Source organism: Doryrhamphus excisus, chromosome 1 (genome assembly GCF_030265055.1).
Source record: "Doryrhamphus excisus isolate RoL2022-K1 chromosome 1, RoL_Dexc_1.0, whole genome shotgun sequence".
NCBI lineage: Eukaryota > Metazoa > Chordata > Actinopteri > Syngnathiformes > Syngnathidae > Doryrhamphus > Doryrhamphus excisus.
The window spans coordinates 5,492,697-5,510,717 of NC_080466.1; the positions used below are offsets into that span (position 1 = coordinate 5,492,697).

Below are 18,021 nucleotides of genomic sequence, written 5' to 3' on the forward strand. Positions count from 1 at the left end.
GTGTGCGAGTACCTGCAGCCGTTCCCTCAGCTTCTTGTTGATCTCCTTGGTCTCCTGGACCTCTTTCTTCAGCTTGTCAATCTCAGGGTTGACGCGGGAATCGTTCTCAGGGCTTTCTTTGTTTTTCTCTGTCTGCATGAACCAGACAAATTATTGGAACATGGAACTTTTTTAGTCTTCCTCAGAGTGTATAATACTGTTCTTCTGAAATATCACTAGCCTACTGACCTTAATTTGTGGAATATAAGTCCATCCCACTCTAAAATAATGTGAAACTCAAATTAAAATAATTAGGCATTGCATTTACATTGGAGTCAGGAGCAGCAGACCAAAAATTCATTCATTCATTCATTTTCTACCGCTTTTTGCTCACGAGGGTCGCGGGGGTGCTGGTCGTCAGCCAATCACAGGGCACATATAGACAAACAACCATTCACACTCACATTCATACCTATGGACAATTTAGAGTCACCAATTAACCTAGCATGTTTTTGGAATGTGGGAGGAAACCGGAGTACCCGGAGAAAACCCACGCATGCACGGGGAGAACATGCAAACTCCACCCAGAGATAGCCGAGGGTGGAATTGAACCCTGGTCTCCTAGCTGTGAGGTCTGCACGCTAACCACTTGACCGCCGTGGTACCAAATTACCACATTATCTGCGCATAGTGGTGCACTGGACCAAATTGTGGGTTGCCACCTTGTGCTGCGCCCCAAAAATTAGAGCCCATAGTCTCTCCAGTGTGTCATGGGTCTTCCCTGAGTCCTCAACACCTCCCTGGGGAGGCGTCCGGGAGGCATCCTGACCAGATGCCTGAATCACCTCATCTGGCTCCTCTCAATGTGTAATCTCAGTTCTACTCCGAGTTTCTCTCACCTTATCTTTAAGGCAGAGCCCAGACACTTCATCTTGTCCTTCTGTGTATTAATGGTACACATTTTATAGTCATGTGTACTAGAAATGAATAAAGTGTATTTGTCACACATGTATAATGTAAAAGTGATTAGCAATAATTGATCAGTTGCAGCAGTAATAATTGAGGCGTTACTACCTAAAAGTAAGCACTGTTGAGGTTAATGTGGAAGGAATTGAACACTGTGAGATTGTGTGCAGGCTGTGCAGAGTTCATTTTGGAAAACATCTGCTTTGCTTCGGGCTCTCTCGTCGACACAGCACTGTGGGGAGGGGAACGAAGACGGCTTACCTGCATCTCATCCAGCTGACTCTGCAGATCAGCGATCTGACTATGCAGCTCCTGCTCCTGGTTCTGCCACCTCTGCTCGCTCTCAGCCACGGCAGCGTTCATCTCGATGCGGAACTCCGCTCTGAGGCGATCTTCACATTCTGCCCTGCAGTCGCGTGGCAAACAGGAAGTAAGGTAAAGAAAGCTTTGAAGAAATATATGTGTACTTGACTTTTTGTGTGATGGTAACCACAGAGCCGGATATGGCTGCTCAGCACAATGCAAGCAATACAGACACTTGATTCAGTTCTCCTACCTGATGCGGTCCTCTGTGTTCCGCTGACTCTGCTCTAAAATATTCCTCTCTGTGGTCAGTCGACTCTGTTCTAGAACTTTCTCCTCTAGCCGGTGTTTGTCTGCCTTGAGGGAGGCGATCTCTCTTTGCTGTTTTTCCCGCTGCTTCTCCGCTTCCTCCTGCATCGCAGTCAAACGACTTTGGCTGTGCTGCAGATCGTCCTGCAAGCGTAAGCACCGCGGTCCACATGGGGGCGCTGCCCCTGATGCTACTTTGTCTTTCTCTTCTTGTTGTTGGATGACAGTCTTCAAACGGAAGATCTATAACATAGAGCTGACATGTCATGAACAGGAAGAAGTAGAGAAGCCTGAAAAATAGTCCCATCAAACCCGTAACATTAGTTACGGTAACACAGCGACACGGAACAACGTTGTGCAAGCGTCTGATGACGTGTAGAAAATACTTCAAATACTTCAACACAAGAGGGTGGGAAACAAATGTGATGTTTCTATTTAGGTTGGGATACTATCTCCATGGTGGAAAGTTGCCAGTCGAGCTTTGTCCCCCATATTCCATGTTGGTGCCATTTACACAAAAACACAACATGGTTAAAAGAAGACAAAAAAAAGCTTCTACATGCAATGTGAAAGGGGCTTGACTGAGGTTTTGCAGGTGATGTCATCATGTTTCGGAGGTATATTTACCCCCACCCAAAACTGTCTTATACGACTATCTTTAGAGGTTCATCCACAACGGTTGTAGTAGTAGTAGAAAAAAAATACACTTTACCTCATTGTTGGCATCTTTAATCTTTGTCTCATGTTCATCTCGTTCCCTCTCCAGTGTGTCATGAAGATCCCCGGTTCTTCTCCTCTCCTCCTCTAGATGTGCACACACCTTTCAACAACATCCACAAATCAATTCTTCTATTTTAATTTTAATTTTTAAGCACTGGAAGGTAACACCACCATTGACCACCACTAGCCGTCATACCATAGTACAATACACAGAGAGTATTAAGGATATTTGGATTATTACCTCTGCCAAACGCAGCGCATAGAAAAAGTGCAGGGGGATATGAAAATGGGAATATGAAAGAGATATGGGATATGAAAGACTGGATTACATTTTTAGGGGTCTGGACCAATCATTTTAAGGATTCTTTAACATCGCAAAATAGGACCATTTTCGGCATTTGTGCATATATTATTAACATTACATTAGCATGTTAGTGATGCTAGCATTCGCATAAGAGCATGTTTTGCGATTTTCATAAATATGAGCTTAAGCAGACACTAAGCGCTATCATGCTATGTGTTAGCATGCTAATCTCAACATGTTAGTATTCCAACATAATTATACTGCCATTCCTAGCATTGTCAGAGGTAGACACTTATAAAAACACCGCTATTATGCTAGGTGTTAGCATGCTAATGTCAACATGCTAGTATGCCAACATAATTATACTACCATTTCTAGCATTGTCAGAGGTAGGCACTTATAAAAACACCGCTATTATGCTAGGTGTTAGCATGCTAATGTCAACATGTTAGTATGCCAACATAATTATACTACCATTCCTAGCATTGACAGAGGTAGGCACTTATAAAAACACTTACCGCTATTATGCTAGGTGTTAGCATGCTAATGTCAACATGTTAGTATGCCAACATAATTATACTACCATTCCTAGCATTGTCAGAGGTAGGCACTTATAAAAACACTTACCGCTATTATGCTAGGTGTTAGCATGCTAATGTCAACATGTTAGTATGCCAACATAATTATACTACCATTTCTAGCATTGTCAGAGGTAGGCACTTATAAAAACACTTACTGCTATTATGCTAGGTGTTAGCATGCTAATGTCAACATGTTAGTATGCCAACGTAATTATACTAATTAGTAATATTAGTATATAATTATACTGACATTATTATACTAACCCAAAACGTTATGTGATTTTCATTGTAAGATAATAAAAGAAGTCAGTGTCATGTGTCTCACCTCTTGGTTGGTCTTCTTCTCAGAGCTCAGAGCTTCTTGGATGTTGTTCACTTCAGCCGCATGTCTCCTCATCACCTCCTCGATGGCCTTGCGCACCTGCTCCTTCAGTCGCTTCCTGTCCTCGTCTGCCTTCTCCACCAACCTCCTTTTCTCCTCCTCCAGCTTCTGCTGCATGCCAGCTCTCTGCACCTCCACCTGCTCCAAGCGCTTGTCCAGTTGGGAGCGGACTCTGACCCGTTCCACGTTCAGTTCCTTGCGTAGAAGCTCTACCTCCTCCTCTTTTTCTCTCCTCAGTTGTTCTCTGACCTCCTCTGCCTCTTTTCGCGCTGCATCCTTCTCCTCGTCTCTCTCTCGCCGCAGTCGGTTCCTCTCCTTCTCCAAGTGACTCTTTTCTTGTTCTCGTTCCTTCTGCAGGTTCTCTCGCTCCTTGTCCATCTCCCGTTGCAGTTTGTCTCGTTCATCGTCCGCGTGCTTTTGGATGCGGCGAAGCTCTTCGGTCTGGGCTCTCACCATCTCGGAACGCAATGTGGACAGGGCCTCTGCATGCTGAAAAAGATTCCTCATTAGGTACACCTTAACATTTCATGACATATATATTTTTTTTAAATACCAAAAAATATCACCAGGTTATACAGTATTTTTTAATGAATATTAACATACGTACATTAAAATTGTGTGTGTTACCTGGCGGATCTGTCGGGCGTGGTCATTGTTCCTGCCACTGCTCTGTAGCTCCAACTCTCTGTTTCTACTCTGCAGACGACTTAGCTGGCTCTTGAGGTCCTCCACATCAGCGCACACACACACCTTGCATCCCACATTGAGCAGCTCCTCTGAAACACACACACACACACACACACACACCAACCTTCTGATTAACAGTGTTGTTTTAGTGCCTCATTAAACCTTTAATGGTGAACCTTTAATGTCTTTTTGACTGAGGGGGTACCTTCAAAAGAACTGCTATTGTACCCTTGACAAAAACATACTGTCCCCGGTAGTGGTACAGTCCAATAAAGAGCCCAACAGACTATATCACTGCAGATTTTACCTTAAGGGACAATAATGGATTCCTACTGCAGCACTAGTATATCTGACGGTGCATCTCAGGCCTCACTCCTAGGCCCATTACCATTATCATTTTAACCAGGCTTCCTCGACACTATGCCTAGTCTCGGCTCAATTTCCCCACTGAGGAACGAAAGTGAAACATCATATTACAAATATACAACATAAGGTGGCTAGAAATATTTCAGTATGGAACAAAGCAAAATTTGTTCTCAATCAGAAATCACTCCACACTCTTTACTGCTCTCTGGTTCTACCATATATTACTTATTGTGTGGAAATATGGAGTAATAACTATAAAAGCAATCTTCACTCGTTAAATGTTCTGCAAAAAAAGGTCAGTCAGAATAATTCATAATGCCAAAATTGAAAAGAGGTGGATGTGTGTGTATGCTACTGGCCCCACCTCCACTCATAGCGTGAAGAATAATCTTTATTTATTTTTAATTCTGACTTATATTAGGTAGCAGCGAGATGTACAATATAGTCAAGCTAATACACAACAGAAAAAACAGGACATAATAATAAAAGTTGCGTTTTAAACAATAAAACCTTAAACTGTATTATGGAAAGCAGGAAGTGAACAAATGTAACAGTCACTGATTGTAAAAGTACCAGATGGAGGGGTAGGATTTAATAAGCTTTGCTTCTTCCTACTCCTTTTGGACATGTGGAACTGTGAACTGATTATGGGATGCACTCAATTGGAATCGGATGCATGTTCAAATGAAATAAAACCATTACCATTACCAAAATAACATTAATTATGAAGAAACACTATAAGAATGAAAAGAAATTCATAGTTGACACCGTTTGTGATCGGCCATCGTTTCAACTGAGCACTGTGCCGCTGTGCTGACGCATTACGCACTCACTCTAGAAGGCAAAGCAGTTCCCATCAAATGCGTATAAGATCTCAATAATTTAGTTACTTTTCACTGTGTTCCTCTCAAAGATATGCATTAACTCAAATGACTGAATTATTGATGTTTTGATTTGATTAGATTTAGAGCATAAAGAGCCGGGTATCGATATTTCAGGATCGATCCGCACAGCACTACTCTACTGGTATCAGTCAATGTTACTTTCACTTTCACTATCTCGACGATAGAAACGAACATAACACAATAAGCATTTTCCAAATCTAAAAACAGTTTTATTAAAAAAAAACTGCGGCCTTATCTCAACCATGTGATCTCCTTCTTCCTTCTGACAAACACACTGAGGGACACATCTCTTAAGCTTCTTAAAGACATTCATGCTTAGATGTCGGCGCACCACCTTAAGCTTAAATTTGACAAATGGAACTACATCATCCCCTTAGCGTCACAGTGGTGGAATAATCCTCATGCTTTTGTCAGACTTTGTAGTTGGTCACACATATAGATGGGTGGCTAGATAGATAGAACTCATATTGGTAATTGTTTGTATATTAGGCGCCCCATGTGAGCGTTAAGTTGCTGTGTGATGAGTTTAGTGTTCTTTGTAAGATGACGCTGTGAGTCAGACTGTTATATTGAGTACTGACCTCCTGTAATTTAAATGGGTTGACAAGCTTGTTTTGGTCCTCACGGACTATAGTCCTGTGCAGCTTGTACAAATCAGTTTTTTCCTCGAAATTTAGCGTGTGTGGCTTATACACCCGAAATGACAGTAGTTACTGTAAATAAATACTGTAATATGTCACGTTCAATTACCTGCTCTTGTCTGCAGCTCATCTTCTTGCAGCAGCAGTCTCTCTTTGGCCACAGCAAGCTCCTCCTCTGCCCGTTTAGCCGCGCCCTCAGCCTCGGACACTCGCTTCCGATTGAGTTCCAGCTCTTCCTCCAGGTTCTGCGTGGGGAAGGGATGGTGGCATGTGGGCACAGAAGAGAAAAACACAAGATGACAGTAAGTTTGACACGGATAATGAGGATGGAGCAAAAAAAAGCACAAGAGCAAGCTAGTGAACATTTCTAGCTTTCTAGCCAAGCTGCAAGGCTTTAATGGCGCTGCCATGAGGAATTATGTCAGATGTATGCCTACTGGCTTTTGGGGAGGGAGTTTTAAAAGCTCGGCTGTGGTGGTGGTGGTAGTGCAGCGATTCTGTGTTGTGCAAACGTCTCATTTAGAGCTAGCACTCGGCGAGCACAGCCTGTGGTTAGACAAGCAAGATCTCCTTTCTCTGTCAGCCATAGACATCAAGCGATGGTCATTAGCTGAGAACATCAGAGACAGGAGGCTGCAATGTAAACATCATTAGACAGCAGCTGTGCAAGTCGAGATTCAGAAGCAGTTTGAATTTTGCCAAGTATACGTAGTATGCTGTCATCCGTGGACGAGCTTTGACAGATAAGGCCAGGCCTCACTTTGCATTCAGTCCACATCTGTAAACTAATTAAATTAAATGACTAGTTTCATTTCTACATGTAAAAATGTCCTTTAAGAAGGAAAGAAACGTGAGGCGTGTGATGATTTTTGTGAAATGCTGTAAAAATGTATGATGAAACGGTACCTGAATGCGCTCCTGCAGTTTGACGGTGTTCCTTGTGCTCTCCGCCAACCTCTCCAGGTGGCTCTCCACCTCTGCCTCGGCCCTCTTTACTCTTTCTCTTAAAGCGCTGTGCATTCCTTTCTTCTCCTCTTCCTCCCTCTCTTCCCACTTGCGCTGCTCCTCCCGCCATTCAGCCTCCATCTTCTTCCTCAAGGTCTCCTTCTCCTCTTCTATCTTTTGCTCCCATTGTTCCTTTTCCTCTTCCGCCGCTCTCCTGTTCTCCTCCTCCCTTTGATGCTTTTCCTCCTTCAGCATGTTGACTTCCTCCAAGAGTCCCTTTACTCTTTGGGACACCTCATTTTTCGTTCTTTTTGCCTCATCCTCGTCCTTGTCCTCTTCTTTTTCTTCCTTGGCATCTCTCTGCAGCACCTCACATTTGTTACTCAACTCTTGGATCCTCTCCTCGGCTTCTTCCAGTTCTTTGCTCAGTCGCTTGTTCTCCTCCTGAGCGGTGCTGATGTGGGACCTGGCCTCCTGAAGGTCCTCCTCTGCAGCCTGGAGCCTGTCTTCAAAATCTCTTCTCAGTTCGGCTTCAGTTTCCCGCTCTCTCTCTTCTGAATGCATGCGGAAGCACTCAAAGTCGGCTTGTACCTGGAGGCAGAGACAGGGATGAGATCAGTGATGTGCGGTGAGGTTCATGGCTGCTGAGGTACTGACTTGGGGTTTTCTTTTAGTTTATATAGATTGCTCATTAGGAAGGACAGGAAGAAAATGAAGAGAATAATTTGCTTCCGTTAAAAATGTTTTCAAATACTTCTTAGCCCCATCCATCCATTTTCGATACCGCTTATCCTCTCAAGGGTCACGGGCATGCTGGATCCTATCCTAGCTGTCTTCGGGCAAAAGGTACGGTTAACCCTGGACTGGATCACAAACCAATCACAGGGTACATTTCTTTGCACTAATATTTTGTTCATTCATTCATTCATTCATTTTTTACCGCTTATGATCACAAGGTTTGCAGGCATGCTGGAGCCTATCACAGTTGTTCTTCGTGCGAGAGGCGGGGTACACTCTGGACTGGTCGCAACCAATCACAGGGTACACTTCTTAGCCCCAATATTTAGTAATTATTTGATTAACCTGGGGCGGCACGGCGGTTGAGTGGTAGACCTCACAGCTACGAGACCAGGGTTCAATTCCACCCTTGGCCATCTCTGTGGAGTTTGCATGTTGTTCCCGTGCATGCGTGGGTTTTCTCCGGGTACTCTAGTTTCCTCCCACATTCCAAAAACATGCTAGGTTAATTGGCGACTCCAAATTGTCCATAGGTATGAATGTGAGTGTGAATGGTTGTTTGTCTATATGTGCCCTGTGATTGGCTGGCGACCAGTCCAGGGTGTACCCCGCCTCTCGCCCGATGACAGCTGGGATAGGCTCCAGCACCCCCGCGACCCTCGTGAGGAAAAAGCGGTAGAAAATGAATGAATGAATTAACCTGAAACTCATTAGCCTTGTTTTGCCTACATTTTCTGGTTAGCGTACAATATAGCACACGTCTTGTCATGTTATTAATACACTACTTAAAGCCAACTGTGTGGCTGTGAACAAGACCCCGAGGTACTTAACTGCTCCACTTCGGGCAAGGTCCAATTCCAAATTAGACTCGGAGATGGCACAAATACAACGATAGTTTCCATAGTCATTATCACATAGTCAAGTGATGGGAACTGTGCATAAACATTTCGGTACACTTGCACAATCTAATTAGCTTTGGACTTGTTTTTTTCTAGCTGTCATTTTTTGAAGTGACACTATTTTGGACAAATGCATAGGCTTTTCTTCATGATTTTCATGTGTAAAAATGTTCTTAATCCATTTCACTGCAGCTAATGCAGTTATATATGATTCATGTGTATGTTTTATTGAGGCACATTATACAAACCGCACATGAAGAACGGGCTAAGTGCTTCATCCACTGCACTGGGTTGATTACAGTGGCACACATTAGATGCGGATTTTATTTGCAGCTCATATTAAATTTACGGCAAAAACAGCACGGCCTTGGAAGAGGTTGACTCATTATGATGGGTTGGGTGTGTATTCATCACACACACACACACATACACGCTCAAGGACTTAGATACCCATACTCATACCTGCGCTCCAACCCTCTGCTGCTCATCCAGAGACTCCTGCAGCTGAAGGAGTCGTGTCCTCAGCGCCGACCCCTCCCCCTCGTGACATGTCTCCATCAGGATGCGGTGTAGCTCCTCGTCGTGGGCGTGGTTCAAGGACTGCAGGGCCGCCTCCTGTTCCTCATTCTTCATATTGAGGGAATAAATCACCTGCAGAGTATCGGTGAGATACACACACATTGAGCCACCTCTAGCCTTGTTAACTGGGAAATAAAAACATTAATAACAACATATCTTATGGTAGCCTAATACTTTTAGTATGCTATGCTTAACTTTCTGGCTTTTGTAGTTTGAAATGGTGACATCCGATCATATAGACAGTCAAGTCTTAGGACACACCTTAAACATGATTAAACCTCACCTCTGTGCATTTACCGACAGCATTAACATTTGTGAATGAGGGTGAGGTGAAATGAATGAATGAATGAATCTGTGCAGCATCAGAGAAAGTCATACATGGTGCGTTCAAGGACCGCTGAATATTCTTCCTTATGCACTGTACTGCCCGCTGTAGTTGTTCACATGAGGCATTCAAGCACGTGACATAAATCTCAGTGTTAGGCGCTAATGTAGTCAAGACATTTTATGGTAATTTATGGTAATGGTTTAATTTTATTTGAACATGCATCAGATTACAATTGAGTGCATCACATAAACAATTCACAGTTCCACATGTCCAAAAGGAGTAGGAAGAAGCAAAGCTGATTGAATCCTACCCCTCCATCTGGTACTTTTACAATCAGTAACTGTTACATTTGTTCACTTCCTGCTTTCCTGATATTATTTTCATTCATTCATTCATTTTCTACTGCTTTTCCTCACGAGGATCGCGGGGGTGCTGGAGTCTATCCCAGCTGTCTTTGGGCGAGAGGCGGGGTACACCCTGGACTGGTCGCCAGCCAATCACAGGGCATTATTTTCAATTAATTAATTTTTTTTTCTCTGTAACACGTACTGAAGTACGGCGGCACGACAGTCTAGTGGTTAGCACGCAGACCTCACAGCTAGGAGACCAGGGTTCAATTCCACCCTTGGCCATCTCTGTGTGGAGTTTGCATGTTCTCCCCGTGCAAGCGTGGGTTTTCTCCGGTACTCCGGTTTCCTCCCACATTCCAAAAACATGCTAGGTTAATTGGTGACTCCAAATTGTCCATAGGTATGAATGTGAGTGTGAATGGTTGTTTGTCTATATGTGCCCTGTGATTGGCTGGCGACCAGTCCAGGGTGTACCCCGCCTCTCGCTCGAAGACAGCTGGGATAGGCTCCAGCACCCCCCGCGACCCTTGTGAGGAAAAGCGGTCAAAAATGAATGAATGTTGTTTGATGTTGTCAAATTTGTGTACATGCTTCTGCAGTTTATATGAATGATTGACAACTTGTTGCCAATATTAAAACTATTATTGTATTGAGGTACCTGAGCTTACAGGTATAACTCGATCCAAGGTACCTGGCTTGGCAGGTGTGTCCACGGGGTGAACCCTTCCCCTTGGACCTAGGCATTGTTGCGGTTGCTAGCAAATGCACCCCCACTTTGAGAACCTAGGGCCCTTGATCGCTTATTTCCCCCTAATTCTTTATCTTTATGACTTTGGTGAGAAAGAACTGGAGATATCAAACACCTTTGGGGCAGCAGACCCTCTCTCAGGTCCAACATCTGTGGCTTCTGCCATCATAAATGTTCCTCTGGATGAATGGAAGTAAATACGAACAGATGCACTAAGTTTAAAGCTTTCAATGTGTCAAAGTTTTAGTCGTACTAGTATCAGTACTGCTCTCTGTATGAAATGGAGCAGTCCTCTTACCCATCGTCATGTGTGTGTGTGAACTGTCTCTGTCCATCTTGTGCTTCCCCATATAGACCGTGACTAACCCATGAAATATGACCTGTTTCATATTCACTTTACAGTGTCATCGTCTGATGACCCTGACGTCTCACTTACACACACACACACACGCTGTCAGAGGTGAGTGTGTGTACGGGTGTGTGCAGGGGGGGGGGCTCATATTTTACCCAGACGCCTTTCTGTCTGCAAGCACACACAGCTGGCACACAATGTTACAGTACATTCCCTAATGTGTGTCAATATGCACACACACGCACACCTATCAATCTCCATCGATACACAGTGCATTGCTTTTAGGCTGTGATGTTACTGACAGATATGGCATGTGGCAAAGCTCCCTTCTCACGTTCCTGTTGGCTGGACACTTATATCCAATCATATCACACAGCGCAAGGACTCGTGGCTCGTGTACTGTGATTTGGACTGAGAGGCATGAAAGGGGTCTGTATTGAGGGCAGGCTCAGAAAGGACAGATAGAGACAGAGAGAGAGAGAGGGCGGAGTTCGTGCTGTGCTGTTTTCGAAAGTGAAACCAATGAGTGGAAGAAAATGCAGTAGAAGAAAAGGCTCCAGACAGGACAATTTTGGCGTTGTTTGTGAAAGGATATGGAGTTGGCTTTGTTGTTTGTACGGGTTGTCACTCACTGGGTACTCCGGCGAGCTCCCAACCCCAAAAATGTATATATTCATTCATTCACTACCGCTTTTTCCTTGCCAGCCAATCACAGCGCACATATAGACAAACAACCATTCATACTCACATTCATACCTATGGACAATTTGGAGTGTGGGAGGTGTTCAGTGAGGTCATGGAGCACAATGTTCAACTGGCCTCAACAGGGTTCTGCAAACCATCTGACTTCCTCAGAATGGGGAAGCAGCACCCGGTCGACACTGTTTACAGTGGGGACTGGGGGACAGAAGCCTGCTGACCTCGACTGAGGATATATAGTCAGACGGTGGAAGGGATTACTTTGAGGATCTTCTCAATCACTGACATACTTTCCATCAAGGAAGCAGAGACAAAAATGCAGACAGTTTGATCAGCTTAAGGCAGGGGTCTCAAATTCAATTTACTTGGGGGCCACTGGAGCTCGGGTCTGGGTGAGACTGGGCCACATCAGGTTTTCCAAAAAAAAAAAAAAAACGCATTTATTAAAAACAAATTTGGTTCCAATTTTCTACAAGAAAAGCTCTGATAAAACATTCCACTGTTCTCAAATATCTTACTTTTAATTTTTCTACACAAAATAAGATGAAAAATAAATAAACAAATCAAGAATAAAGAAAATCAATCAATCAGTAATAAATAAATAAATATAATAATAATAATAAAACGCCAAATAATAAAAACTTAAGAAACCACATATAGTTTGTGGGTAGACAAATTATTTTTTTCAGATTAAAATTAACAAAGCATTATTAGAGCCCTGTAGACATGACAAAACACAACTATAGTCATTTATACTCTTTTTATTTTCAAAATATTGCGCAACTGCAGGGTCTTGAGACACATGCTAACTCGCAAACTAGAGAGCTAGCGACCTTCAAGTTATTTCCTTTGAACTTAAATAGCCAAAAACTTACCACTTCCACACGGATAGGGAGGATAACTATTAACAGTTATTTAACCTTTAACATGAACATTAATCAAACGTAATAATTTTACTAGTGTACTAGTGTCCTGCGGGCCGCATTTGGCCCACGGGCCGCGTGTTTGAGACCCCTGGCTTAAGGTATCTGGGGTAGTCAAAACTCTGGGGGTGGATGAGTTTTGCCCTCAGTTCCTTAAGGCTATGGATGTTGACGGACTGTCTTGGCTGTCTCTTCAACGTGTGGAATTAGGGGACAGTACCTCTGGATTTGCAGACCAGGTTGGTGGTTCGCCTTTTCAAGAAGTGTGACCAGATCGGTAGTGTGTAGGCAAGATTTTGTAGAAATGAGAAGTTCAACAAATGTTTGAGTGGCAAAGAGGTTTGCATGGTCCGAGAGTGACAGGGCCTCTTTAGCAAGTACTTGTACAGTATATTGATCCGGCTGTGGATAATGTTATTCATGGAGCCTCACAGGGCAGCAGAGATTGTGCTTCCTCACATAAACTCCATAGTCAGCAAATCATTAAATTAATATTCTGTGTGTAGTGTAAAGCAGCCCCGCTATTTGAAAAAAAATAGGAGAGAGGTTAGACAAAAAGACTCTTGCATCAGCTCACCCCCTCCCACATGCACACATAAACACCCACACACACACACACCTCCACTCACATGAAAGAGTGCAGCTTAATTACTAAGCAGGTCACACAGTGACAGTGTAAGCCTTACAAATACAGAACATCACAAAGACAAAATTAGATCTACCAATCAGAATGTTATGCTCTGAACACACACACAAATGTGCATTATTAATCTCGATTAATCATCCAAAGGCACTACTTGTACAAGAAACTGCTTCTGTGTACAACAGCTGGCACTCAACTTTCACTTTCTTCCCATTGGCTTGTTCCCCCACATAAACACTCTAGGTTTATCTTTAGCGGCACCCATTCAACCAGGGCAGCACCAGAGCAGGCTGAGGATGAAGAGGAGTGGGGGGGTGGGTGGGGGATGGGATGCATGTAAGGCACGGGTAAGTGTGAATCTGTAACTGGTGGAGCGCAAGTGCATTATTAAAGATAAAAGGTTACTACTAGTAGTACTGCTGACCCCATTTCCTGTTCCCCTTAACCCCATAAACACATATAGAGTAGTAGTATATATAGTAGTAGATCCCCACCTGTTTGTGGATCGGCATTTGCACCCCTGCATATTGCCTCATTTCTTTACCCTCTGCTTTAAAATGTAAATAATTAGTTTTCTTTAGGCTAACTTCAATAAAATGCAGTTTGATTGTGTGATCTGCAGGGGCAAAAAATTGCTGCGAATCCAGCAGAGGACACTGTCTCACTGGTCAATTCACTCAACATTTTCCAGCAGGAAGACCGTGATATAAGTGATTTTGTCAGTACTTAGAGGTGTAATGGTACAGATAACTCATGGTATCGTCTGTATCTCTGTATATGGACTATTATTATTCATTCATTCATTTTCTACCGCTTATCCTCACAAGGGTCGTGGGGGTGCTGGAGCCTATCCCAACTGTCTTTGGGCAAGAGGCGGGGTACACACTGGACTGGTCACCAGCCAATTACAGGGCACATATAGACAAACATTCATACCTATGGACAATTTGGAGTCGCCAATTAACCTAGCATGTTTTTGGAATGTGGGACGAAGCCGGAGTACCCGGAAAAAACCCACGCATGCAAGAAGAGAACATGCAAACTCCGCACAGAAATGGCAGAAGGTGGAATCAAACTCAAGTTTCCTTGCTGTGATGCCTGTGCACTAACCACTCGTCCGCCGTGCAGCCTTTTTATTTTATTATTATTATTATTACAGAAATATTTTTTAAATGAAGCATGAGAAAGAAATTCCTGAGTCACCTTTGCACGTCGCCTACACAAACGGGTGGGGCCGTGCAGCAATTGCCTCTGTCCTATAATGAGTGTGAATGGTTGTTTGTCTATATGTGGCCTGTGATTGGCTGGCGACCAGTCCAGGGTTTACCCGCCTCTTGCACGAAGACAGCTGGGATAGGCTCCTAGGAGGATAGGACCCTAGTGAGGATAAGCAGTATAGAAAACGGATGGATGGATGTCACGAGGAGGGCTTTTTGCCACACGGTGCAAAATGTATTGAAGAACCATATTAGTCCATAAGGGTCGGATCGTGCCGTATATTGTGTGTTTTTATTGTGTGTTTAAGAACAGTGAGAGACACATTATAGGATTTACAAAATCAAAAATTGGCCATTTTGGGGGCTCTTTACGGTGCCATCATTTGCAATTTGTCACCATTTGCTATGGGGTCTTGGAACGTAATGCATGGGTCTCTACTGTGTGTCCAATCTTTGCATAAAGATCATAAATTACCATACGAGTGCTATGTTCCCAACTACACAAAGCAAGGTCCATAAAGACATGCTTAATGAGTTAGGTGTGGATGAACTTGAGAACCCTGACCTCAACCCCAATAAACACCTTCCTGGATGAACTAGAGCCAACATCAATTAACCCTGACCTCACAGATGCTCTTCCGGAGGAGAAAACACACTCCTCTGTGTGTAATGGCCTTATGTACTAATAATTGAGTCCACATAGCGTATATATACTCTCATCATAAAAGGATGGTGCAGATATGACACGACAGTCAAAAGCTCTTAACGAGCACAGACACAAGAGCTGAGTCCTCTGTGTCATCATTTGTGCATATGCAAGGACATCTTCTGCTGCATATGCCGCCGCTGCTGAGCACATGCTCCTGGACACACACACACACACACACACACACACACACACTCAACAAGCAGTAGGTCATGCCCTGCTTCTCTAAGCACTATTGTGAAGAGCACACACAAGTCCCTGTGCACGCACTGACAATGACTGCCGCTATTGCATGCGAGAAGACCTTCATGAACACGATGCACACTGCACAGAGCAAAATAGACAGTAATAGACTCCACTGAAGTACATGTTTCGTGTCAGTTCATTAGGTATGCCATTAGGTATGGACCAGCTGCAGAAGAGCTGTCCAACTGGTGGCCCATGGACAAACCCAAATCGTGAAGGACATCACGACCGGCCTGCAGATTCGTACTCTTTTCATATGACATGTTTTCTGCAGTACAGAAGGTCCTTACATTCAGCTTGGAGGAGCTGTTTTACTTTAAGACATTTTGGCGAGGTAAACATTTTAAGATCTGACAGAGGCTTTAATTAACATTATATACATAAAAAGAATAATGCTGATTAGAGAGGCGGCACGGTGGTCTAGTGGTTAGCGCACAGGCCTCACAGCTAGGAGGACCAGGGTTCAATTCCACCCTCGGCCATCTCTGTGTGGAGTTTGCATGTTCTCCCCGTGCATGCGTTTTCTCCGGGTACTCCGGTTTCCTCCCACATTCCAAAAACATTGGCGACTCCAAATTGTCCATAGGTATGAATGTGAGTGTGAATGGTTGTTTGTCTATATGTGCCCTGTGATTGGCTGGCGACCAGTCCAGGGTGTACCCCGCCTCTCGCCCGAAGACAGCTGGGATAGGCTCCAGCACCCCCGCAACCCTCGTGAGGAAAAAGCGGTAGTGGTCCCTCTGAACTATTTTGCAGAACAGCCCTGATCTAAAGAGATCCCATAGAAGATCTGCATCGACGATGTCACTTTCACATAGAAAAGTCATACTGTACCTGCAAGTACAATGTATTATGCATTCAACCACTATAATAAACATATCATATTGTCTCTGATCAATGACAAATTATCATTAATGTCTTTGGAACCGCAGAATATTTAATACAGCTCTTTCATTCATTTTCTACTGCTTTTCCTCACGAGGGTCGCGGGGGTGCTGGAGCCTATCCCAACTGTCTTCGGGCGAGAGGCGGGGTACACCCTGGACTGGTCGCCAGCCAATCACAGGGCACATATAGACAAACAACCATTCACACTCACATTCATACCTATGGACAATTTGGAGTCGCCAATTAACCTAGCATGTTTTTGGAATGTGGGAGGAAACCGGAGAAAACCCACGCATGCACGGGGAGTCCATGCAAACTCCACACAGAGATGGGTGGAATTGAACCCTGGTCTCCTAGCTGTGAGGTCTGCGCGCCAACCACTAGACCCCCGTGCCGCCCCTTAATACAGCTCTTGTACTTGATAATACAAATGTACCTAATGAAGTGTGAAGTGTAAAATACACATTTAATGGTACTTTAATTGCAACAGAATCAATGAATCTCACATTACTACATAAGCTCTGATTGATTGCCAAGCTGTTTGTCATTTATGGTGTCATTTACACTGCATTTCATTTCTGTGCACGATACTAGATTGTCGGCAGGGTGTTGACAGCCCCACCAGGCGTTTCTGCCTTCAGCTTTCATCCAGTCACGTCCTTACCTACCTTAGTGAGCTGAGCAATCTTCTTGCACATTTTGTTGTGCATCTGGAAGTCGTGCTGCTCCTGCTCGACGTTCTGGAACTCTGCCGCATTCCCATTGACGGCTGAGCCCTGCCCCGGGGTCTGTACAGCCTTCCCGGCGCCCGAAGCCATTTTGACACCCGTCTCCTCTCCAGGGAACAACTTCCAAGCTCGGGTGGATAATCAGAAATGATCCCGCCGCCTGTCACACGCAGAACCCCGCCTAAAAATCGTGTCAACTTTTCACTCGTGCATCTCATTCCTCCGTCGGTAGGCCCCCTCCCATGAACGGCTGCTGGAGGGATTGGCTGGAAAGCATTCGAGGAGTAGATCGGCGGGGCTCCCCTCCTTGAGCGTTCCGGTTGCGGCCCCCTACTCCAGCTGCCCTCCGGCCGGTGATCGCGGAGGTTATACGCTGGAAGTCCATCGGGGACGCGCTCGCTGACGCTGCGAGCGAGCCTTTGCCTGGGTGCCAGAAGGTATTTGTTACACTAGGCGAGGGAGGATGGTGGCATGGACGCCAACCACCTGTCTCCAAGCAGGGGCGGAGAGGGGCGTGTGTAACCCGCCGAACATTACCGGAGACTGAGCCAAGCGAGGCTGCACTGCTGCAGTGCAGCCCCGCCCCTACCGGTGCTGCTGTATCACTCTCCATCACCGGAGAAAGAGGAGGAGGAGGAGTGGGGGGGGGGGGTCTTGTCTTTCTCCATCAGCGAATACAGCATTTTTCTTCAATTTACTACTAATTTATCAGCATTGATTTCAATCTAATTACTCACATAATTATTCATAGATTTGATACTTCCCAAACACTTGCAGGTCCAACACAAACATACCATAGTGTAAACAAGAAAAGAAAATAACTAAAAGATGAATAAGAAAAGGGGGATATTTTGTTACAGGGAGCAGCCTGGATTGGAAAAGAAGAAAA

The 18,021-nt window shown here is 44.4% G+C and overlaps 1 protein-coding gene across 2 annotated transcripts in view; it reads right to left on the bottom strand.

The window, feature by feature from the left end:
- fam184b (family with sequence similarity 184 member B) overlaps window positions 1-17,682 on the bottom strand; it is a 27,911-nt gene extending 10,229 nt beyond the window's left edge. For both annotated transcript variants that reach the window (XM_058082659.1, XM_058082665.1), the window contains exons 1-10: window positions 17,073-17,682; window positions 9,188-9,376; window positions 7,050-7,679; window positions 6,253-6,388; window positions 4,172-4,320; window positions 3,488-4,033; window positions 2,270-2,377; window positions 1,502-1,800; window positions 1,207-1,351; window positions 13-132 (exon numbers count right to left, since the gene is read on the bottom strand). In XM_058082659.1, coding sequence (XP_057938642.1) covers window positions 13-132; window positions 1,207-1,351; window positions 1,502-1,800; window positions 2,270-2,377; window positions 3,488-4,033; window positions 4,172-4,320; window positions 6,253-6,388; window positions 7,050-7,679; window positions 9,188-9,376; window positions 17,073-17,222 — 2,472 coding nt within the window. In that variant the 5' untranslated portion in view covers window positions 17,223-17,682. The remainder of the gene's footprint in view (window positions 1-12; window positions 133-1,206; window positions 1,352-1,501; window positions 1,801-2,269; window positions 2,378-3,487; window positions 4,034-4,171; window positions 4,321-6,252; window positions 6,389-7,049; window positions 7,680-9,187; window positions 9,377-17,072) is intronic.
- Between the last annotated feature and the right edge of the window lie 339 nt (window positions 17,683-18,021).